This window comes from Nylanderia fulva, unplaced genomic scaffold (genome assembly GCF_048542155.1).
Source record: "Nylanderia fulva isolate GAGA-0341 unplaced genomic scaffold, ASM4854215v1 Scaffold57, whole genome shotgun sequence".
In the NCBI taxonomy this organism is placed as follows: Eukaryota; Metazoa; Arthropoda; class Insecta; order Hymenoptera; family Formicidae; genus Nylanderia; species Nylanderia fulva.
Window position 1 is genome coordinate 848,673 of NW_028190665.1, and position 24,808 is coordinate 873,480.

Here is a 24,808-nt window from a genome sequence, read left to right on the forward strand (position 1 = left end):
GATACTCTTGAGGTTGTGAAAAAAAGATAAAATAGAAAAGGTCGAGAAGAGGGAGTGTCATCGGGCGCGAATAAAAATATTCCATGTGCAGTTGTGTACAAATGACAATGGGTAAAAGGATTGCGCGAGTATGAAGATAATCGTGTAGCGAAAGAGTAATGTATATCAATCAGAAACATGCAATGCAATCCATGTTCTTCAAGGGTATTGCAACTATATATTCTTCTGTTTCAGCGAAAAATATCTTACAGAGAGATTCTTCGACGCGAACACAAGACGCATTTTTCTTATTGTTGAAGTAACAGAAGAAAATAGAAAGATCTTTGTATATTTTCGGAATAAAATAAATATCTTTATAATTTTATATATATATATATATATGTATATATATATATATATATATATATATATATATATATATAAACATATACTATTTCTCTCTCTCTCTATCTCTAAAGAAAAATTCGCCAAAACTATGATTTGTTTGAAATACTTTTAGATAGTCGTCGAACATGGAATGCTATACATATTTGGCAAGAAAATAACCAATCATATCGAGGATACATTTATCCTTTTACCACACCAAAGTTGCGTTAGGTGTCCTCATTTTGTGACATTGATATAACGAAATGTATTTTTCTACCAAGAGGATGTATTGCTAAGCTTTTAAGTCGTCGCATATTTTTTGGAAATATGCAATTTTTAACGATGCAAATACATCGTAAAATACGTCGTCGAAACTAGCTTTTTGGAAAGGAATTTCACGTTTCACAATTTTTATGAAATATCCGGAAGAATTGAATTTTTATTTACATATCTAAATATTAATTAAGAGACTGTGTGTAAATAAAAAATAATACGCAGAATGGCATTCTATATTAGCTGCGCGAACAGAATTATATAAAGCAAAAGTAAATATTTTCCTACGTTTTCCTACTCTGCTTGTGTGAGAATATATTTTACTTTGCACGCGCAATATATGCTTCAAAATTCGCAGAGAAATGTGCAAATGTATTATCAGTATTTTTCTGCGTTATTTCTACAACATGCGCTATGTATGTTATTAAAATGCCATTAGCGTGTGCATTTTATCCGTTTCCGGTGCAAACTTAATCTGTATACCTTGCGCACGCGGGCCTTTATTTTAATTCGGTCATATATAGAATATTATATAGAATTATTCATGATAAAAAAACGGCGAACCGAAAAGGAAAGTTTAAAGCGTAAAATTTTATCTATATACACATACATACACACACACGCGCAATTACTCGGAAAATGTACTTTTGTAAAAAAAAAAATAAATAAATCAAGAGACACGGTAGTGTCTCGCGACCAGTTAAGGGCGTAGCCGAGACACCGTGTATCTTAACGCGAGTCGGACATTTGAGTCTTTATCAAGAGACACGGTAGTGTCTCGCGACCAGTTAAGGGCGTAGCCGAGACACCGTGTATCTTAATTTATAATATTTCGAATTCTCAATAACGGCTGAAGCAATCGAGTTTATACTAGACTTAATCGATAGATTGAGTTTGAATTATATAATAAAAGTGTCTTTATTTCTGCTCTACGTGATTTGTAAGCAGAGATATATAATTGCAAAGTCGAAATATGAAAAATTTCTTTTAAGAAACGTCCCCGTCATCATTATTATCATCATCGACCACGCAAACATAGTAGTATCGTGCTACACGTATTCACACGTATACAACACATGCGCACACATATATCACACGTACACAACACATGAATAGATGCATGTATTGGAAATGTCCATCTCGCACGTTTTACAACAGACGGCGATAGTTGCCCTCCGCTATATTGACAGCGTGCGGGGTTAGATATTTTCAATTTTCAATTTCAATTTTTACATTCAATTTTAATGTTATTATTTGCAAATTTATTGTCATAATAATTTATGTGCAAGTTTATAGTCTGTGATTCAAAATCAGATATTTTGCTATTATTTCAATAATATTTCAATTATATAAATGCCTATGTATGAGTATGCATATATTTTTAATAATTTTCTTAATTAGCTTCTATATTTTTTTCAGTTGTACATCAAGCAGGTAGCATTATCAGCTCACTTGTGAGCATGGGTTGGGCAATGGCTAGTTATCATCGCAGCATTCGATTAGCTTAACAAGATAAATCTAATATCAGTGCTATAGGAACTATTTTACAATTTTTCTGGCATTTTCTTATTGCAGGTACATATATATCCAATAATTAATATACAAAATTAAATATTATTCATCACACACTTTGTATCAAAATAATATATTTTTTAAAATTTATTTAATCATTTTTATCATTGTGATTGTAGTGGCAAGGATCTTATTGCTCAGTGTCATTGCAAGCATCTGGCCTGTATATACCATAATATATTGTGTAATACATTGGCTAAGTATGACAATATAGATTTTGATAGATTCCCATGGAATATTGGAATTTTGTCGGACTTACAGTCATCCACCACATATGCAGCCTACAATTAAAGAACGCATTTATTCCATATGATTTGCTTCCGTTATTGGAATATTTAAAATAAAAATTTTATTAATAAATTTCGATGAAATAATTTATAAGAGGTTTAAGAAACTATGAAACAAATTCAGTCTCATAAAAGGGTAGTTGGAACAATAGTGGTGAATGCAGAAGGTATTACATGAGATCATTGACATGATTTACTTGTAGTTGTAAACAAAAATTTATAAAATTATATTTGTTTTAGGTATTCCTATAAAGTCAACATTAGATAATACGACAACAGTTCAATACGCAGGTTTGATAAGTCAATTGTCAGATAAAGCTCGTTCTGTCGTACGTGACTTGAATCCAACAAATGATTTAACTTTTTTGCGCATACGTAGCAAAAAACATAAAATTATGATGGCACCAGATAAAGAATTCATATTAATAGTAGTACAAAATCCAGTTGATTGATATTTAAAAGAAACAAAAATATATTTCAAAGTTAAGATTTATTTTTTTGGTTGTTAATTTAATCTGTATGCTACATTGGATGTTAATATCTATTCAATTAAATAAAGAAAAATAAAAGAATAAAGCTTAAAAATTATACAAAATGCAGTATTTAATTACTAATTTAACAAATTATGAACTTTTAGAGTTTTTAAATAGTGCTTTCTTCTTTGGTAACAATATTATATTTTTAAGTTTGATAATTATGAAAATATGTATATATAGTAATTCATGGCATGTTTATTTTTGTATTTAATACAATTATAAATGTACATTTCTCATCAATAAAATATCACAGTATCTTTTTTATAATTTAATTTTAATATTGAGATTGTTTTTATTCAGTGGAAAAAAAAATGTGTAGTTGGTCCCTATTAATTATACATACATATAAGAGTGTCGCACAAATAATTCTATGCAGTCTTTTTAAGATAATATAAAAATACTTAGAAATATAATCAATTAAAATACATATAATCAAAATTGTATGTATTAAAATTCAATAGCATATAAAAAAGATTTTTTAAAATTATATATATAATAAAAATCCAACATTTTATATATATATATATATATATATATATAATATAAATATAAATATATATTTATTTATTGTATATCATAAATATATATTTATTTATTTATATTTACCTATCTTTTTTTTATATATATGGTAGAAATACAACGTATGAGTTATTTTATTTTGCAAAATTTTTGAAAGTTAAACTATTAATTACAATGAAATTATTTCATATAATACCGAGATTCTTTTCATAATAAAGATTAAGAGAGAGTTAGATTTTATCATAAGATTTATAAAAGTCATAAGATAAGGTTAATTGCATATTGTATAGTTTATCTCTCATTTTTTAAAGTAAATAAATATCAAAGTTACATTGCTTGAACTGGTGCGTTTGAAGTATGTTGTCTTTTTGAGGGATGCAAGACAATATAGTACAAAAGCATTGCTGTAATTCCCAAGAAAAAGGAAATGATACAAATAATAAAGATTATATTAAAGTACTAAGCCTCTTTAACTGCAGGAGAACAAGCATATTGCCATAATAAATTTGCTGCAATATTTTCAAAAAAGCAGATAACATAGAAAGATAGATGTTTTCAAAATGTGTGACGTGGTCTTTTTGAGCCCGTCACAAGGGCGGACGCGCCCGGCCGGGAAGCGTCTGAGAGCGCTATATTATTTTGTGTCTCGTGCGGGTGAGCAGCGACCTTTTCGCTAGCTCGCCCGCACTCTGTATCGGGATCGAGGTGGTAGGCCAAGAGAACGGCCATTGTTTTAGGGAGAAGAGGACCTGGACAGACGACGGAGGAACAACCTCGAAAGGGGAGGAGCGGAGACTGAGCGACCGGCCCGGTGAGTATTACGAACAATAACATATACGCGGTACCGAGAAAATAAGGAAGCGATACTGCAGAGAAACTCGTTACAGCCTCGATGGGACGAACAGGAGCAGTCCAGAGCAGGGAGTAAAAGGCGCCTACATCCCTCGACAAGGATGATGCCCCTGAGGGGCCCGCCACCACGCCTCGAGAGAAACACGGAGATCTAACGGGATTGATCACCCCGGAACGACTTCCCTCAGCCAAGAAAGGTCGTCTGGAACATCAGCGTACGGCCATACGAGGTGTGGACGGGACCGCCGAAAATGGACCTGCTGCATCATCGCTCCCGAGGGCTGGAATTTGAATTTGGCGGCGGAAGTCCGCGACCAGCCGCGAGACACCGGAGTCGATACGAGGATCGATTCCGGGTCCGGCGCGGGGCGCGACGCTGCCGCGAAACCTGGCAACCGGGCCGGGGTGGCGCGCATGGTCTTCCCCCTCCCCACCAGCGTACCTGCCGAGGTCCCGCCGGCCCGAAAGGAAATCACTGTTCGGCAAGCCGGTGTCCTGCGAGCACACCCAGGGACAACGACCCACTACAGCCCACTGCGACGGCGAAATACTGTAAGGCCACCTCCTCGATCGTCCGGTAAGCGCGGATTCGGCAGAGACCCGTGAGTCATTAGGGAAATATAACGATACCGAGCAATTATGCTGTAGATAATTTAGTACCGAGGATTAGTTGAGAGACTCACGGAACTCACGTCGATTTCCGCGTCATTCAGTTATTGCGTAAATCTTTGCCTTCTTCGCCTCTCCGAGGGGCACCGAAACGAGTCGACAGTCATATCGTAGTATATTATATTTGTAGCATTGTATCGAGTCATTAATTAACGAAATTTGGAGAATAAGTTACGCTGGATTGGTATATGATCCATTCGAGTCCAAGCCGGATACAAAGGGAGGAGAGTAACGATAATTAGAGATTTCGATAACACCCAGCGATCTCCCAACGGCTCGATGATAAAATTATAGCTACTTTGATTCACACCACTTATATACTATTAATTGAAAATATATTCTTATTTTATCCTATTTCTGAGTACAATCAATATCGAGATTTCCTCTCTCTCTCCGAGACTGCGATTCCGAATCTCCTTACGGAAAGAACCACGACACTCTACCCCCTGTTGATACCAAGCTACCGAGGCCGAGCCGTCGTGTCCGCTGATTATTAGTTGAGCTATTGTTGAGTGGTGCGGCCTGACCGCACCTGGCGCCCAAAAAGATACGATACCGAGCTATCAGTGATACCGAGCAAGTATTGAGAGAACGGAGAGCGGCACGACGAAGTTGCGCAGCAGTCCCTCTCGCACTCTCTCTCTTAGTTTGACGAGAGAGGACGGAGAGACGGTCGCAAATTTGGCGCCCAACGTGGGGCCTCTCGAAAGAGAGGATAATTAATAAAGGAGAATACGTGTCGTTTCGGGTAACGGAGAGACAGTAGGGTAAGAGAAATACTTCTCTTTTGTTTTTCTTTCCTTTTTCTTTGTCTATCGGGCGCTGACTTGAGTCTCGCCCGAGCCGGGGATCTCCGTCGGAGATTCTCCGAGTATTATTTGACTTAATACAGTCGATGACTTTTGTTTATTGCATGCATTTGTATTACTTTGTCCCCAATTATTAGTGTTCCCGCGTTATTAAGATTGTTCCCATTGTGCTTGTCTCGATATCTCGAGACTTCCCGTCACAACGGGGGGGACTCGAATTTGAGGTGCCATCGCGTTAAGTGCACGTGTACGGAGGAGCGCTACGCGTATGACAAAGAGCGACCACCGACACGTTTCTTTGTCGCGCGCGGCATCGTAAACCCGACCGCGTAGTATCGTATTACAAAGGTAGCGCGCTCATACGCCTTTTACGACTTTCTTTGATATATCGAGTGGATTATAGGCACCTGATTGATACCGAGTTTTTCGTGTGATACAAAGTCGGCAAATATTCTTGTCCCAGTATAGGGGAATAGTATTGGAAAGCGACGAATTTTTTTTTTCTTTCTTTCTTTCGATCTCTTCGCGGAAATATTTACCCCTCGTCGAGTCGAGTCTAAAAGCGGGTAAACACGTATTGTTCTTGAAGGATTATCGCGTCCTCAGATATTATTGTCAAGATACCGAGAGCTAAGAACGAATATTGGTGAATAGATGTTTACGCGAATTCCCGAAATTCCTTAGCGAGACTCGACTCAATAACAGACTTCCGTGTATACAAAGGAACATTTTTTTTTTCTCCCACTTTCTCGCATACGCTACCTTTCGCGAACTTGTTAGTTTCTTTCTGTTTATCGAATTCGGAATAAGAATAGAATTTTTTTTTCTCTTCTCCTTCTTTCTTCTTCTCGCCCCTTCTTTATCTCCTCAAGAGATATTCGCGCCGAGTATTCACGCCATAAGGGACTTTCCTAGTAACTAGGAATTTATAGAATATCGTTCGCGACATATTTTCGGGTTCTAGGAGGAGGGGTATCGTGACCAAGCGGCGTAATCAAGGATTGACGGTGTCTAATTTAGGCAACGCTCACAAAGATACCGAGAAAGAGTTAGTTGGCGAGACAGTTGAGGGAGGGAGCGTACGTTTAGTCAATCTGGTCACGGTCCGCGTACTATCTATCTTCCCCTTCGAGATCTCATTTCCCTCACACCGTCACTAACCATAAAACGAAATGTCGACAAAAGAACAGTTTCGGTGGATTCGAAAGTTATCAAAGGAGGAAGTGAGGTGTGCCCTCGCGGAGAGAAAGCTGTCCGTCAAAGGGATCCTCCCCACCCTTAGGGCTCGATTATTGAGATACGAGGCCGCGCAATTAATAGGGCGAGAGCATATGCCGACCCCTGAAATATCGGAAGCGTCAGACGAGGAGTCGGATACCGAGGAAGGTGCTGTTGGGGGCGAAGCCCTAGCGTGGTCCTCGAAACCGCGAATCAGGATACATCCCCCAGAGCCAACAGAGACGCACCCGGAGCCGCGGAGAAATCCCGAGCCGTATCGTCCTCGCGTAAAACCGAATTTCGCCGTGGACGCGTATAACGTAATGCGAAAGTGGAATTTAAATTTTTCCGGGGCACGCGACGGGGAGGCGGAAGCCTTCCTCATTCGTATAGAGCAGGGTCGGCAATTAATTCCCTTAGATGACGACGAAATATTTAAATGTCTGCCGTTCTTTTTATCGGGCACCGCGGCCCATTGGTTTCGTCTGAATCAACACCTTTGGCGTACTTGGGGGCAATTCGAGGCCGCGTGGCGTGCGCGATTTGGATGCCCGAACTTCCAATTCACCTTGCGGGACGAGATAATGCGACGCAAGCAGGGGGAAGACGAACCCGTCGCCGATTATATAACCTGCATGCAAGCCTTGTTCGAACGATTGGACCCCCCATGGCAGCTAAACGAACAGCTAAATTACGCGCATAGAAACATGATACCGAGGTTGCGTATAGCTGTGAGGCGTAACGAAATTTATGATTTTCGGTCATTAGAAACCCTCGCGTCGCAGATCAAGGAATGTTACGATCTAGATAGACAGCCGACATCAACGCGGTCTATTTTTCCGGAACTCGCGTATAGGGGAGCATCGCGATCACCTAGACACCCGAAAACGGTCGCCGCGGCCGCAGTCCCCGCGACCGCGCCCAAGAAAAGGGGGAAAGCTACCGAGACGAAGAGGCCTCCGGTGGCCGCCGTGAATAACGCGGGTACGGACACGACACCCTCCTCATCCACCGCGAGTAGCCGATTAGCCGACATGAAATGTTGGAATTGTGGACAAAAGGGACACCGATCGCGAGAATGTACGCAGACGCGAAATCTGCATTGTTATCGGTGCGGAAAGAAACAGCACACGACGCGAACGTGTCCAAATTGCGCGGGAAACGAGGGAAAGAGTCGGTAGATCGGGTCCTATCGGCTCAAAAGGAACGGACTCGAGAAATTACAGGCACCGGGGGTATAGCATCATACGTGACCTTAGACGATACCGAATTTCCCCCGTTGCAATATTTCGAAGTATACATAAAAGGACGACCGTTAAGAGCTCTTGTCGACTCAGGCTCGAGTAGAACGCTGATAGGGACGGAGGGAATTAAGCTCGTGCGATCTCTCAGATTACCAATATCGCGATACCGAGGCGGAAAAATCCGGACGGCGAATGGCCAAGTGGCAAAAATAAACAAGGTTAGCGAGGTACCACTCGAGTTAGGCGGCATAGAACACACCCTTTTCGTGGGATTATTACCCAATTTGGCAGTTTCGTGCATCCTAGGGATGGATTTTTTGTGCAAGTTTGGAATAGGGTTAGATCTAGCCAAATCCGAGTGGTTCTTCTCGCGAAGTCCCTCACATAGGTACCGTTTTAACGCTACCGAGCCGTCCGAACACGCCTGTAGCGGGCTACCCGAGCTTGACTCCTCCCAGCGCGCACAGATAGAGAGCGTAGTGAAAGAAGCGGGGATAGTTCCAAACGATAACCCGGGGGTAACCACCCTGACAGAACACCGTATTGACGTCGGGGCACAGAAACCGATCAAACAACGGTGTTACGTTGTATCCCCGAAAATACAAGACGCCGCACGCGAGGAAGTTGATAGAATGCTAACGAGCGGAATAATCGAACCCTCTTTCAGTGAATGGTCCAATCCAATAGTGATGGTGAGGAAACCTTCCGGAAAGTATAGGTTCTGTTTAGATTTCCGGAAGGTTAATGAGATCTCGAAGAAGGACGCGTATCCCCTCCCGAACATGAACGCTATCCTCGACAAGTTAAGAGCCGCGAAATACATCTCCACTTTGGACCTCAGTCAGGCGTATTTTCAAATACCCCTGGCTAAGGAAAGCCGTGAAATAACAGCCTTCAGCGTAGCCGGCAAGGGACTTTTTCATTTTACGCGGATGCCGTACGGGCTCACGGGAGCCCCGGCCACATTTCAACGGCTGCTAGATAAATTAATAGGACCGGAAATGGAGCCTTTCGCATTCGCCTATTTAGACGACATTATTATCGCGACGCCGACATTCGAGGAACATTTGGCGTGGCTTAGGAGGGTCATGATTAGAATATCGTCCGCCGGGTTAACAATAAACCCGGAAAAATGCGAATTTTGTCAATCACAAGTAAAGTATCTCGGATTTATCGTGCAGAATGAAGGGCTTACAGTCGACCCGGATAAGACTCAACCAGTGATAGAGTTTCCGATACCGAGAAATATTAAACAGCTACGACGGTTTTTAGGCATGGCCTCGTGGTATAGACGATTCATACCGCGCTTAGCTACCGTTACCGAGCCCCTCACTAGATTGCTAAAGAAGAACAAGCGATGGGAGTGGGGGGAAGAGCAATCGCGCGCGGTACAAATCGTAAAAGAGCATTTAACCACGGCACCGGTATTAGCATGTCCGGATTTCGAGAGACCCTTCGTACTCCAAACCGACGCGAGTTCGGTAGGTTTGGGCTCCGTGCTGACGCAAAATTTTGAGGAGGGGGAGAGAGTGATCGCGTTCGCGAGTCGCGCTCTGACGGACCCCGAGAAAAAATACACCGTTACCGAGCAGGAGTGTCTGGCCGTGGTGTGGTCCATTAAGAAATTTCGTCCCTATCTGGAGGGTTACAAATTCACCGTAATAACAGATCATAGTAGTTTGAGGTGGCTCCATAACTTGAGGAATCCCACGGGCAGATTAGCCAGGTGGGCCCTCGAGTTATTGGAATACGACTACGAAATTATTCATAGAAAGGGGGCCTTACACCACGTACCAGACGCTTTATCGAGAAGCTACGAGGGGGAAGTCGAGAGCGACGAAACGGTAGTTGCGGCCGCAGGCGCGATAGGAGAAGATCCCGATCCCGAGAGCACGGATAAATGGTATAAACATCGATTCAAACAGGTCGCGAGCGATCCGGATCGCTACAATCAATGGCGAGTAATAGACGCCCAATTGTATTTTCTAAGATCTAAGCCGGTCGTTTTGGACATAGTAGAAGACCTGAACCGATGGAAATTAGTGCTACCGAGTGAGTCACGAAGGGAGGCGTTACGCGAAGCCCACGACGCTCCTCAATCCGGACACTTAGGTATCGAGAAGACATATCAGCGTCTCGCGGTCTCATACTACTGGCCGCGAATGTTCCGAGATGTAGTAGGTTATGTTAAGAAATGCGGCACGTGTCAACTGACAAAAGTCGAGCAGGCCTGTCCTGCGGGACTCATGGGTAGGCGAATAGCGGAAGCTCCATGGACGGTGGTTGCCGCCGATATTATGGGACCCTTACCGCGTAGTAAGTCCGGTTTCAAATACCTACTAGTGATTCAGGACTTATTCACAAAGTGGATAGAGTGTAAGACTCTTCGATCCGCGACAGGTCCAAAAATTAGGGAATCTTTAGTAGACCTAGTTATTTCGCGTTGGGGCACGCCCAAATGTTTACTGACGGACAACGGTACCGAGTTCGTGAATAGGGAGATAGAGGAATTCGCCCGCGAAAACGGGATACGGCACGATACCACCCCTCCATACCACCCTCAGGCGAACCCCGTGGAAAGGGTGAATAGGGTTTTAAAAACAATGATAGTCGCTTACATAGATAGGGATCATAGGGATTGGGACCGGAATATTGTGGACTTCCGGTTTGCATATAATACCGCGGAGCATTCCTCCCTGGGAACTTCGCCGGCATTCCTGAATCTGGGCCGAGAGTTGATACCGAGAGGGAGGCTGCGAGACCGAGGTAACGAGATGGCTCAGGTCGACGCAGCCGATCCCGCGGTTTGGTCGGATAGGATGGAGCGGCTGAAGTTGATTCGGGAATGGGTTGACGAACGTTTAGAGGAGGCCCAGGAAAAACAGGCGACGTACTATAATCTGAGGCGTCGAACTCGCAGTTTTCGTACGGGTGCACTAGTCTTGCGAAGGCGGCACGTCCTTTCGTCGGCCGCCGATAACTTCGCGGCAAAGTTGGCACCCAAATTCGAAGGTCCCCTCCGAATTGGGAGGAAATTGTCCTCCGTAATTTACGAGCTGACTCGTCTAGATGGGTCAGCCGCCGGTAAAAGCCACATACAATATCTAAAACCCTACTATTCCCCCGACCCTGACTAGGATACCGAGAGAAACACAGGAAAATCCTCCCGAGTAGCGGAGATGAATCCGGCAGAGGAGGAATGGAGGGAGTTCTGGGGGAGATATGCCGATCTCGTCCTCCAGGTGGACGAGCACTACCCGGAGATATGGGCGGATATGGCGGACACCTCGGAGACCGTCCGGCGCCTCGTCAGCACCACGCGGGGCGCGGTCGTTCGCGATTTCCCAGCAACGAGGGAGGCGGAGAGCCAGACGGCATTGTCAGCGGCCGACGGAGAGGTCCGTGTACGTCCCCCGATGAGGGACGTCGGACAAACCGTGCGGGTGGTGCCGGCGAGGACGAACCGGGCGACACAAACCTATTTTGTGCTGCGTTGGTCCCGTACGGTCCGGGAGACCGTCGATGCTGCAACGTCGCCGCCTTGCCCCGGAACGCTCTCGCCACCAAGGAACCGCGGTCGGACCCCCACGCCGCCAAGTACAAACACACGCACGCCATCCCACACCAGATCCCGAGCCGAGCAGCCCATAAGGGACCAGTTACCCCTGGGTTGCTGGAATTGCGGAGGGCGCCACCGCTACGCCGCCTGCCCCCAGCCGCGGAGGGCGGATTTTTGTTACGGGTGCGGAAAAAGGGGAACCACGGTGAGGACCTGCCCACGCTGCGGGCCCACATACGAGAGAGACAACCCCTCGCAAGACGAGAGGGGGCCACGCCGGGGACCACCGCCGGAACGTAGCGGAAGACACCGGGGACCCCGTACCACCCCGTACCCCTAGCCCCTCCTAATGACGGGTTTTGTTTTGTTTTTTTGTGGGGGCTGGCAACCCCTATTAATTTTTTTTTGTTATTATTATTTATTTTTTTTTATTATTTCGCCCCTAGGGAGCCCCTCACCTTTTTCTCTCCATTCTCGGGGACACCCCCGACTTCCTCCCCGATGTGTTTTTTTTTGTTCTTTTATTATTGTTTGGCCAGTACGGCCCGAAAAGGAGGAGATGGGAGACCAGATACCGAGGAGGGGCCACGAACACCCCGTAGGGCGTACACGAATTGTACCTGAGGAGGTCAATAAACGGACTTTCGTAGTAAGACATGTGAGACCCCGTTAATTACACCCTATTGTCTGTCCCATCCCGGAGCGACACCTTCGGAGTTGTGGTCTCGGGAGGCGAGACACCCTTAAGATATCGCGGGAAGTAAAACCTAATCATGACTGTCGGCAGAGTTCGGGACCTCGTGGGTGGAGGGCATGGCGAGAGAAAAGTTTGAGTTTGAGGCAGTGATCGAGTGGGTGGTCATCGATGTGGGTCGATGTCCAAGACCTTCTCGGTCCTCCCCAGGAAGGGGGGAGTTGTGACGTGGTCTTTTTGAGCCCGTCACAAGGGCGGACGCGCCCGGCCGGGAAGCGTCTGAGAGCGCTATATTATTTTGTGTCTCGTGCGGGTGAGCAGCGACCTTTTCGCTAGCTCGCCCGCACTCTGTATCGGGATCGAGGTGGTAGGCCAAGAGAACGGCCATTGTTTTAGGGAGAAGAGGACCTGGACAGACGACGGAGGAACAACCTCGAAAGGGGAGGAGCGGAGACTGAGCGACCGGCCCGGTGAGTATTACGAACAATAACATATACGCGGTACCGAGAAAATAAGGAAGCGATACTGCAGAGAAACTCGTTACAGCCTCGATGGGACAAACAGGAGCAGTCCAGAGCAGGGAGTAAAAGGCGCCTACATCCCTCGACAAGGATGATGCCCCTGAGGGGCCCGCCACCACGCCTCGAGAGAAACACGGAGATCTAACGGGATTGATCACCCCGGAACGACTTCCCTCAGCCAAGAAAGGTCGTCTGGAACATCAGCGTACGGCCATACGAGGTGTGGACGGGACCGCCGAAAATGGACCTGCTGCATCATCGCTCCCGAGGGCTGGAATTTGAATTTGGCGGCGGAAGTCCGCGACCAGCCGCGAGACACCGGAGTCGATACGAGGATCGATTCCGGGTCCGGCGCGGGGCGCGACGCTGCCGCGAAACCTGGCAACCGGGCCGGGGTGGCGCGCATGGTCTTCCCCCTCCCCACCAGCGTACCTGCCGAGGTCCCGCCGGCCCGAAAGGAAATCACTGTTCGGCAAGCCGGTGTCCTGCGAGCACACCCAGGGACAACGACCCACTACAGCCCACTGCGACGGCGAAATACTGTAAGGCCACCTCCTCGATCGTCCGGTAAGCGCGGATTCGGCAGAGACCCGTGAGTCATTAGGGAAATATAACGATACCGAGCAATTATGCTGTAGATAATTTAGTACCGAGGATTAGTTGAGAGACTCACGGAACTCACGTCGATTTCCGCGTCATTCAGTTATTGCGTAAATCTTTGCCTTCTTCGCCTCTCCGAGGGGCACCGAAACGAGTCGACAGTCATATCGTAGTATATTATATTTGTAGCATTGTATCGAGTCATTAATTAACGAAATTTGGAGAATAAGTTACGCTGGATTGGTATATGATCCATTCGATTCCGAGCCGGATACAAAGGGAGGAGAGTAACGATAATTAGAGATTTCGATAACACCCAGCGATCTCCCAACGGCTCGATGATAAAATTATAGCTACTTTGATTCACACCACTTATATACTATTAATTGAAAATATATTCTTGTTTTATCCTATTTCTGAGTACAATCAATATCGAGATTTCCTCTCTCTCTCCGAGACTGCGATTCCGAATCTCCTTACGGAAAGAACCACGACACTCTACCCCCTGTTGATACCGAGCTACCGAGGCCGAGCCGTCGTGTCCGCTGATTATTAGTTGAGCTATTGTTGAGTGGTGCGGCCTGACCGCACCTGGCGCCCAAAAAGATACGATACCGAGCTATCAGTGATACCGAGCAAGTATTGAGAGAACGGAGAGCGGCACGACGAAATTGCGCAGCAGTCCCTCTCGCACTCTCTCTCTTAGTTTGACGAGAGAGGACGGAGAGACGGTCGCAAATGTTTTGCTATCTACAGCATTGAGATATATAAAAATGTGCACTATGCCAATAACCGAAGCAAATAATATGGAATAAATGCGTTCTTTAATTGTAGGCTGCATATGTGGTGGATGACTGCAAGTCCGACAAAATTCCAATATTCCATGGGAATCTATCAAAATCCATATTGTCATACTTAGCCAATGTATTACACAATATATTATGGTATATACAGGCCAGATGCTTGCAATGACACTGAGCAATAAAATCCTTGCCACTACAATCACAATGATAAAAATGATTAAATAAATTTAAAATAAATTTTTAAAAATATATTATTTTGATACAAATTGTGTGATGAATAATATTTAATTTTGTATATTAATTATTGGATATATATGTACCTAAAATAAGAAAATGCCAGAAAAATTGAATTTGCTTATTTATTTAAAGATGCTTATCATATACAAAAATGAATGATATAATCTCTAAAAACTCACCTTTAAAAAAAGGTAAAAAAAGGCGACCAGTTAAGGGCACGCCATTAACAAAAATTATCCATTGCAAACCCATGTACAATAGAATTGTATGAAAAATTATCGATTATAAACCCATGTACAATCGTAACAAAAGTAATGAAATAAAAAAAAAATTGCGCCAAGTGAAAGTAGAAACTTGTACCAGTGGAAAATTAAAGTTGCAGACATATATAGAGTCGTATAATGAATCAATAAAAATTTAAATTTGCAAATGTAGAATTGTACCATAAAAAAACTTATCTTTTAAAAAAAAAGATAAACAAGATGCCAAGTCCATGCGCCATGTGAAAAAGTGTTAAACAAAAAAGTATTTTTAAGTAAAAAAATCTATCAATTGACAAAAATTTATGTTCTAAAATTAATATCTCTACAAAAAGTAATGTCCAATTATTGCGCGAATAAATAAACATTTTTATAAAAAATTAAAATTTAAAAACTTATGCAAATTTAAAATTAATATAAAATAAAAAGAAATAAAAAAATTTTAGTTAAAAAAACTGGGCGCGCTGCAATGAGTTTAAAAGTAACAATTTAATTTTAATATCATTAGAATATTATTTAGCAGCGCGCCCAGGTTTTTTAACTAAAATTTTTTTATTTTTTTTTATTTTATATTAATTTTAAATTTGCATAAGTTTTTAAATTTTAATTTTTTATAAAAATGTTTATTTATTCGCGCAATAATTGGACATTACTTTTTGTAGAGATATTAATTTTAGAACATAAATTTTCGTCAATTGATAGATTTTTTTACTTAAATATACTTTTTTGTTTAACACTTTTTCACATGGCGCATGGACTTGGCATCTTGTTTATCTTTTTTTTTAAAAGATAAGTTTTTTTATGTAAATAAAAGACCCGGCTAGTCGCTTTTCGCGAGCCAGTTAACTTCAAACGACCATGTTTGCCCACGCGGGTTACACAGAAGGAAAGTTTTCCGCCATCCGGAAGTACTAATTAAACTGCGAGGCGCACTTTAACGTTTAGCGGTGATTTGGTTTTTGTTCTTAGACCGCACATACACACACAAGAGAGCCACCTTCGCGATGCCACACGTTAAATACCGCTCGGGAATTATTTTAAAATCTGCTTTTAATTACTAATAGAAGAGAACGTGCATCCCTCTTTGCGTGTCTTGACAATAAAAAGCATTATGGGTACGCTAATACAGTGCATTCCATGTTAATAGTACGCGGTTTTTTTTTGCTATTCGTTAACTTTTGTAGAATTTAATTGAGAAAATATTTAATATTTAATATACTTGGAGAAGAAAAAATATATTTGCTTAGAGAGAGAGAGAGAGAGAGAGAGAGAGAGAGAGAGAGATCAAGCGCATATTCTTGTAATTTGTATAATGAGAACTGTTTTTAAAAATAACATTATTTTAATAATATTTATATGTAATATCGAATATAATAAGAAACGTATATGTATCAAATAATTAATCTTTTTTAAGGTAGAATATTAAAATCCACATTTTTTACGACTTTCTGCAAATTAATTTACGAAAAGACTCGAAAGAATCTAGATTCTTTACAATATAATAAAACAAAACTTTAAAACCGTTTTTTGTTTTAAATAATTTAAATAATCATGAATCTCATACAGATTGCATATATAATTTATAAGCATATATCTATATATGATTATTTCAATTAGCATCATAATGATTATTTAAATTATTTATATATGTATATTTAAAAATACACATAAGATCTAGATCATTTTATATGCATTATATTGTACAATAATGTAAGATGAATCGCTACCGCGGTGATAAAAACGAGCAAATAATTTCACGAGTAATAAATAATAAATTAATAATGAATAAATTGCTCATTAGAATTGTACCGTCATTTCTACAATATCCTTTTTTCCTCTTGTTCACTCATCGTTTCTTTATGGCATTCACTCGCGAAAATACCGATGATTACGTACTTTATTTATTACATCACAACGGAAAAATAACGCGAAAAACTGCGATCTTTCTGATCGGCATTCGAAAATTGCACAGCCAGATTAATGCGCCATTCGCAATGCTATAACTTTATCGCGAAATAAAACGTTCTCGTTTCAATACGATTGCTATCTGGTATTAAAACATATACATAAGTGCGATATATTAATCTATAAATTAAAGATTAAAAATATATCCAAAAGAAATATGTATGCCCTCGCTATATTGACACAATTCGCGCTTAAATAGATTTTGATCGAATAAAAAATACGTCTTAACAAATTCTCGATATATACATAGTGTATGTGTAAATGTCGAATTTTACTACGTGATTCAGAGACATTGAAAGTCGTGATTAATCCGACTTTATTTGCTATTTATGCTAATTATGATTGACGATAGAAAACTGTTATTGATGAATAATAATATATAATATCCTCTCTTAATGCCCGAATTATAAATTAAATTAAATGAAATTATCAATACATCGAGATTGTCAGAAAATAGATTTTTGTAAGCATACAACATTTTCAACATTAAATCGCAAAATGTGCATACATATTATTAATGAACAATTGATGTGTTATACGGCTTTCCATTATCTTTAATTCAATTTCGCAACTCGCGTATTTATTCTACGCTCTTAATCCGGAAAATAATGATTAATATTATATTTGTTTAAATACAAGTTTGAGCCAGTAAAAAATTCAAAGCTGAAAATACTCGAATCTATAAGTAAGCGTCGTTGAAAAAGCAATTATCGAGCATTCTAATCCTCTATGTCGCGTCGATTCATACTTGAAAAACGGATAAACCACGTGAAATATCAATTATGCAACGTCTCGTCCGGATGGATATATGTGTAGTAGTGCGCTTCCCGCGCGCTCCTTAACAGGCGTTTTAAAAGAAAAAACGCGCGCGTCGTGCGTCCACGCTGCGCGCGCACCTAGGTGTCTCATTGTTTTTCCTGTTCTGCGTTCCCTTGACAGGCAGTGTGTTTACTCGTGAAAAATTTAGGTATTGTTTAGTGTTCCTTTCTAGCAAAATGGGTAAATCTGCTCACAAATCGAGAAAAAGGAGGCACTCTTCAACGGAGGATCGTCTATCGTCGCTTGAAAAGAAGATGTCTCGTCTCATCGACGTGATAACAATAAAGCAGGTTAGGCGCCACAGGCCCCTTCCTCCTCATTACCCGGCTCTTCTCGCTCTCGAAAAGCATCGATGGAAGAAAGTTCTTTAGAGGGTACTAACATAGACCAGGAATTCCTATTGAGACCCTTGCACGTCTCAGGTGTGTACGAATATCCACAGGAATCGACACAACCTTTTCCGACTAATCGGAATAATTTTTCTTACTCTACAGAGACAAGTGTGTACGAATATCCACAGGATTCGACACAACTTTTTCCGACTAATCGGAATATCTTTTCTTGTCTTACAGAGACAATAGGCATCCCATCTAATAGGGACTCTGCCCCTAGCCCCGCGCCGGTTGAACCGGCGGGATTGACACAATCCGAGGCCCCCGCGTCCGGGGACTTAGACGAGATCTCGGCGGACACTCTCTCGTGGGAGCTTTTCGGCCCGAGACCGGAAGACACAGATGCTCGACCTTGGAATGATCTCGTTACACAGAATTGGCAGGACCTTATCCTCAAGGGTTTGCCAGCCGATCAACGAGACGCTCTACTCAAAAAATATTCTCCCTTTAACAAACTAGCCTTTCTCAGAGCTCCCAAGCTCAATCCAAAGTGCAAATCAGCGTTGAAAAATAACATTGTCACCAAGAAGGATGAATATAATCGCATCAATCAGGACCAATTGGGCACAGCTCTTTTTGCCTTTGGAGAAGCATTCTCAAATCTTCTCAAACCCGAGATACAGAACACTCTCACCCTCGAAGCTCGGCAGGCGGTCACCACATTCAGTGAGGACACAAAGGTTTTAGCAGATCTCTTTTATCGCTTTTCCCTCGCTAGAAGATCGTCGATTAGATCAACCTTTAATTTCTTGGCTAGATCCACAGCAAATGCTACTTCGGCAGGCGAATTTTTGTTTGGCCCCTTGTTCGGGGAAGAAATTAAAAAAGCAACCTCGATGGAGAAAGCCGCCAAGGAAATTGTAAACACACCTTTGGCAATCTCAAGAAGGGTACAACAGCCTATCAAAGCGCCGGCCTGTCCAAAGTCCTCCAGGTCGGAAAACTTTCGCGCCCCTGTCTCGAGAGCGAGATCGGCACCAGCAAAGAGAACAGGGGCCTCGAGCAGCAGCCGCCGATCAGCTTATCACCAACGCTCACATTCCAGGAGACGCTAAGCGACTCACAGGTTAATATAGCCGGCAGACTATCCTATTTTCTTAGTAAATGGAGAGAAATCACCTCAGATCCAAGGATTTTGCAAGCTATCACCGGTTATAAGTTACCTTTTACATCTCACCCGCCTTGTCAGTTTATCGAGCCTTCAACGCATTTCTCGGCAGGAGAGGAGCAGATCTGTCACCAAGAAATTACCAACCTCTTCAACAAGGGAGCAATTGAACCCGTTCTAGACTGTGAGGGTCAATTTCTCTCCTCTTTCTTTATTATTAAAAAATCGTCTGGGGGCTGGAGATTTATTCTCAATCTGAAACAGCTTAATAAGTTTATCATCGCCCCTCACTTCAAATTAGAAGATTGGAAGACGGTTGTTGGCCTTCTCTCTCCAGGCGACTTTCTTACCACAATCGATCTCCAAGACGCTTATTTATTAATACCTATCTGCCCAGAAGACAGAAAATTCCTTCGTTTTCGTTTTCAGAGTCAACTTTACCAATTTAAGGTTCTCCTATTTGGATTATCTTCCGCTCCACACATCTTTACCAAAATTTTGAAGCCGATAATTTCCGCTCTGAGAGGGAAGGGTTTCTTATCTGTCACATATCTGGACGATTTTCTGCTTATTGGATCTTCATACGAGAAATGTTCTCGCAACAGGAGGGAAACGTCACAACTTTTATCCTCCTTTGGATTTGTTATCAACGAGGCCAAAAGCTCCCCCTCACCTTCACGTGTTTGCCGCTTCATCGGTTTTATTTTCGATTCAGACCATTTCTCGATCTCTATTCCTTTGGATAAGAGAAATAAACTTCTTGAAAAAACACGCTTTTTTCTAGAAGGAAGTTCGTGCAAAATAAGACTGCTTGCGAGTTACATTGGCTCTCTAATTTCGATATGCCCAGCGGTCCAATACGGAATTCTACATACCAAGATTTTAGAAAGGGTGAAATTTCAAGCATTAAAAGAAGCGGACAACAATTTCGAGGCCCAGATGCCCTTGCCATCATCAATCAGGGAAGATCTATTGTGGTGGAATAAGATATTCACGGATCCTTCTCAACGTAACATCATCCGCTCAGGAAAATTTAGCCTAAAAATTTTTACGGACGCCTCCCTCACAGGTTGGGGTGCAGTCTGCGGTGAGACCCGCACTCATGGATTTTGGTCTGAGGACGAGAAACAGAACCATATAAATTTTCTGGAACTTCTGGCTATTTTCCACGCGTTGAGATGTTTTACGTCTCATTTAAAGGATTGCAGCATTCTTCTGAGAGTTGACAACTCTACTGCTCTATCCTACGTAAACAGGATGGGATCAATTAAATTTCCCCACTTGTCAAATCTTGCTCGAAGAATTTGGGAGTGGTGTGCAGAGCGCAATTTATTTATCTTTGCGTCACACATCCCCTCTGCTTTGAATTGGGAAGCTGATGCAGAATCGCGAGTCATCTCTCAAGAAACGGAATGGTCTTTAAATCAAGATTTTTTTCACATAATCCACGAGCAGCTCGGTCCTTTTGATATCGACTTATTCGCATCTTCGATCAATACGAAATGCCCTTGCTTTGTATCCTGGTTCCCAGATCCACTCGCGCTCGCAATAGATGCATTCTCATTAGACTGGAATACTCTTCGCTTCTATGCATTTCCACCGTTTATATTAATCTTACGAGTCCTACGAAAAATTATTACGGATAGGGCCGAAGGCGTTGTCGTGGTCCCCTGGTGGCCTGCTCAACCCTGGTTCCCCTTATTTAACCGACTCATAATTGACAAGCCAGTTCGCTTAGACCCAAACATTAATATGCTGTCATCCCCTTTCAGAAAGACCCACCCAGCTTGGACCAAAATTTTCCTGGTTGCTGCAAGGTTATCTGCGAAACCCTCTTAACCAAGGGTATACCCAGGTCGGCTTTGGACACAACACTCGCTTCTATTTCACAAGCTACCATCTCTCAATACGCCAAGCCTATCAAGCTCTGGTGGGCCTTCTGCAGGACAAATGAAGTAGACTACCTCCGTCCATCCGTTTCAATCTTTCTGGAATTTTTAGCTGCGCAGTTCTCATCAGTTGGATCCTACTCCACACTAAACACTTACCGATCAGCCATCTCACTTATTTGTGTGGAGGACATGGGTTCTCACCCGTTGGTGAAGAGGTTTTTTAGAGGAGTTGCCGCTTTAAAACCGCAAAGACCTCGATATGAGTATATCTGGGATCCTGCGCCAGTAATAGCACATCTGGCTTCACTTTATCCTCACGATAACCTTTCTCTAGAAGTATTATCTAGAAAGCTTGTGACCCTACTAGCACTCACGTCTGCACAGAGAATGCAAACCCTAGCCTCTATTCAGAGATCAAATATAATATTTTCTGACATCTTAAGGATCAGGATCCCAGCCAGACTCAAAACCTCAGGAGTGGGAAAACCTCAACCCTTACTCGTTTTTAAACCATTTAGCGAAAGACCTGAATTATGCGTCTTCTCTTTAGTCAGATTTTATGTCCAATGTACGGACAAACTTAGATGTAAGACCTGCGACTCCTTTTTTATATCTACCCGCGCCCCGTACAATTCAGTTTCATCCCAGACGCTAGGCCGTTGGGTCAAAACGGAGCTCAATGCGGCGGGGATTGACACATCTATTTTCTCCGCTCACTCTACTCGACACGCCTCGACTTCCTTAGCGGCCAAAAAGGGTGTCAATATCGATGAAATTCGTCGTACTGCGGGTTGGACTAAATCATCAGACGTTTGCTCGGTTCTATAACCGCCCCATTGTACAAGACCCGTCTTTTCTGTCAACTATTCTTGACGCAAATTGATATTTAGTTCCTTATTTTAAGTTTTTTCCGTTTGTTCAGCTTCTAGAATTTAAGTTTCCACCTAACCGACTGGTTAAGATAATTATTTTCTTCTTTTGTAAAGGAGCTATAATATAACACTTGTCAAATTAAATTGAATTAATTATATATAAACCTTAAAGACAAATCTGCACTTTAAATAACTACACATATATCCATCCGGACGAGACGTTGCATAATTAGATAGTTGAACGAACTTACCTGTAAGTGAAGTTCGACTGTAATTATGCTGTCTCGTCCGGATGGATAGACCCACCCTCCCTTTTGTTGTTCCCGTATTCCAGATTTGTCGCTTTAAAATATGAGACACCTAGGTGCGCGCGCAGCGTGGACGCACGACGCGCGCGTTTTTTCTTTTAAAACGCCTGTTAAGGAGCGCGCGGGAAGCGCACTACTACACATATATCCATCCGGACGAGACAGCATAATTACAGTCGAACTTCACTTACAGGTAAGTTCGTTCAACTATCTAATTTTACAACAATAGCCGTCGTCGCGTCTACGTTTACATAATCGCCGATCTCTCACGCGCAGGTTAATTATTCGCGCCACTCGATTCGCTGATTGCAACAATTATAGGAAACGATCGCGCGTTTGATATCTCCTAGTTTAGTCACGATTGTAATTGACGAGATAATGCACGATATATGGAACGTCGTATAGCTTAAACTCACTCGAGTCTCACCGCGCCATTAACAACAAGATTACGGCGTGTAAACAATAACGCGTTGAAGATTAAAGCCAAATTTTAACGCGTGTATGTATACGCCGCATGTTGTCATTCACCTTGTAACTCGAGCGAACAGCCAGGGGTTACACCTCGAAACACAATCATTGTTTGCGAACAATAGTGATCTATTGAAAAGCGTATTTTACATGATTTATTCAATCGAAATGTATCGCGCGATTACGTAGTCGGTTAAACGATGACATATTTTATCGCCTTTTATGCATATAATATATACTATATGTATATTTAGCTTTAATTTTAGCTTAATATATAATATATTTATTCTCTTATATTGTAATACAAAATTAAATAATAAACAAATAAATGCCATTTGTTACCGACACAGAAATAGTTGCCATCAGTTTTGAAAATCAACACTACACTTTGAGTGAGTGTAAATTTTCACGTTATTTTATCGATATAATAAAATAAAGTGATCGTCATATTCCGTTGAGTGCAATCACGTAATTATTGTTTTTCACGAGCGAACGATTCTATAAAGAAGCAGCAAAAGAGATGGAGACACGAAAAGACATCGAGCAACGATGGAGCAACGTGATGTAAGTTATTTATCATTTACTTATTTAATTTAATAATTGCTATACATACTCTCTTATCAAATTAATTGCTCGTTTATCTCCATAATAGCGAGACATTTTACATCTTATTGTGTGCAATATAATATGTATATACGCACATACTTATAATATATATAATACCCGAGATCTTTTACTTTAAAAGACTTTTAAATTTATATTATAAACATTATACTTATAATAAAATGTATATATATGTATATATGTTATAAAATGTTTAGTTTACTTATAATAAATTTTTTAAATGTAAAATATAAATATTAATAATAAAATATTTTTATTTATAAAATATCTATAATAAAATTAATATTTGCGAAGGACTTTTTTCTCTCTAACTCGCACAATCTAGACACGTCTCTCACTATTTATTTATCTTTCTCGGGAAAAAGTCTCTTATACAGCGGCAGAGAGTGTAACAGGTCGAGTGATTTCACGCTTCTTTAGGTATGAACGGGGATGCAAGGATAAATTAACATGCGACATAAAAAGACATTGCAAAAAATATGATGAAAAAAACGGGTCAAGTAAAAATGACGATGGCAACTGAAAATTTCTCTTACACTATGTAGGTGCGGAAATGTAAAATACTACGTATATTTGGCGAGATAATACAAGAACGGTCTGAAGTCGCCAGGGGAAATTTTCTCATACATCTGCGGATTGCACATCATTCGTATGTTTCACGATCCTTGCATGCGAAATTGCACTCTCTCTCTCTCTCTCTCTCTCTCTCTCTCCTCTCTCTCTCTCTCTCTCTCTCTCTTTCTCTACAGGAATCAAATTCTTGACGTAGAAATAAGAAAATTTCACGACTCGATTGAAGACGTACATTGTAATACTTGTACTGCACATCAAATATATTAAAATATACATACATAAGCTTGAAAATTATTATGTTCATTTTTTATATACCTTCATTCCTTCGTTTAATATTGATTGTTTTGATTTATTATCTTCAAATGTCACACAGTCTACATATAACGTAGACATTTGTAGCGCAAATTTTGCGAGAAAATTGTGAAATAAATATAAAATTATAAATACATCGCGAATTTGTCGTCTGTGCATTCAAAAATTTAACTAAAATTTCAAGACAATATAATTATGTATTCATGAAACGATAATACCAAATCGAATTATTGAGGTAAGCTTGTAGGTAGATTAAATTCAAATGAGCACACGTTAACGAAATTTCACTAGTATACAATAATCAAATCGAATCAAAACGTGGATCGAAACTATCATATTGACACGACGTTTCAGTTACTCTCGCTAATTGCTACCTACATTTAGATATAGTAGAGGACCTCGTTAAAGCCACAAAGTCGCCTCCATTCGGGGGAGAAAGGGACGAAAAAAAGAGAG

General features: G+C 41.5%; 2 protein-coding genes across 3 annotated transcripts; both read left to right on the forward strand.

The window, feature by feature from the left end:
- Positions 1–1,476: 1,476 nt before the first annotated feature.
- Positions 1,477–3,086, forward strand: LOC146720998 (dynein light chain roadblock-type 2-like). 2 transcript variants are annotated; one of them, XM_085487526.1, is made up of 4 exons: positions 1,477–1,837; positions 2,059–2,214; positions 2,331–2,665; positions 2,739–3,086. In XM_085487526.1, the coding sequence occupies exons 3-4, from the start codon at positions 2,608–2,610 to the stop codon at positions 2,948–2,950; spliced, it is 270 nt and encodes an 89-aa protein (XP_085343652.1). In that variant the 5' UTR covers positions 1,477–1,837; positions 2,059–2,214; positions 2,331–2,607; the 3' UTR covers positions 2,951–3,086. The 2 variants fall into 2 exon arrangements, with proteins under 2 accessions (XP_085343652.1, XP_085343653.1); XM_085487527.1 differs by lacking the exon at positions 1,477–1,837 and having other exon boundaries at positions 1,951–2,214.
- Positions 3,087–18,155: 15,069 nt separating this feature from the next.
- LOC146720999 (uncharacterized) lies at positions 18,156–19,529 on the forward strand. The gene is made up of 3 exons (XM_085487524.1): positions 18,156–18,225; positions 18,376–19,261; positions 19,416–19,529. The coding sequence occupies exons 1-2, from the start codon at positions 18,156–18,158 to the stop codon at positions 19,248–19,250; spliced, it is 945 nt and encodes a 314-aa protein (XP_085343650.1). The 3' UTR covers positions 19,251–19,261; positions 19,416–19,529.
- Positions 19,530–24,808: the final 5,279 nt, after the last annotated feature.

Coding starts and splice junctions, on each gene's coding strand:
- LOC146720998 (XM_085487526.1), top strand. CDS start 2,608: ATGAAACAAATTCAGTCTCATAAAAGGGTAGTTGGAACAATAGTGGTG. Junction 2,666..2,738: donor AATAGTGGTGAATGCAGAAG/GTATTACATGAG, acceptor TATTTGTTTTAG/GTATTCCTATAAAGTCAACA.
- LOC146720999 (XM_085487524.1), top strand. CDS start 18,156: ATGGAAGAAAGTTCTTTAGAGGGTACTAACATAGACCAGGAATTCCTA. Junction 18,226..18,375: donor GAGACCCTTGCACGTCTCAG/GTGTGTACGAAT, acceptor CTTGTCTTACAG/AGACAATAGGCATCCCATCT.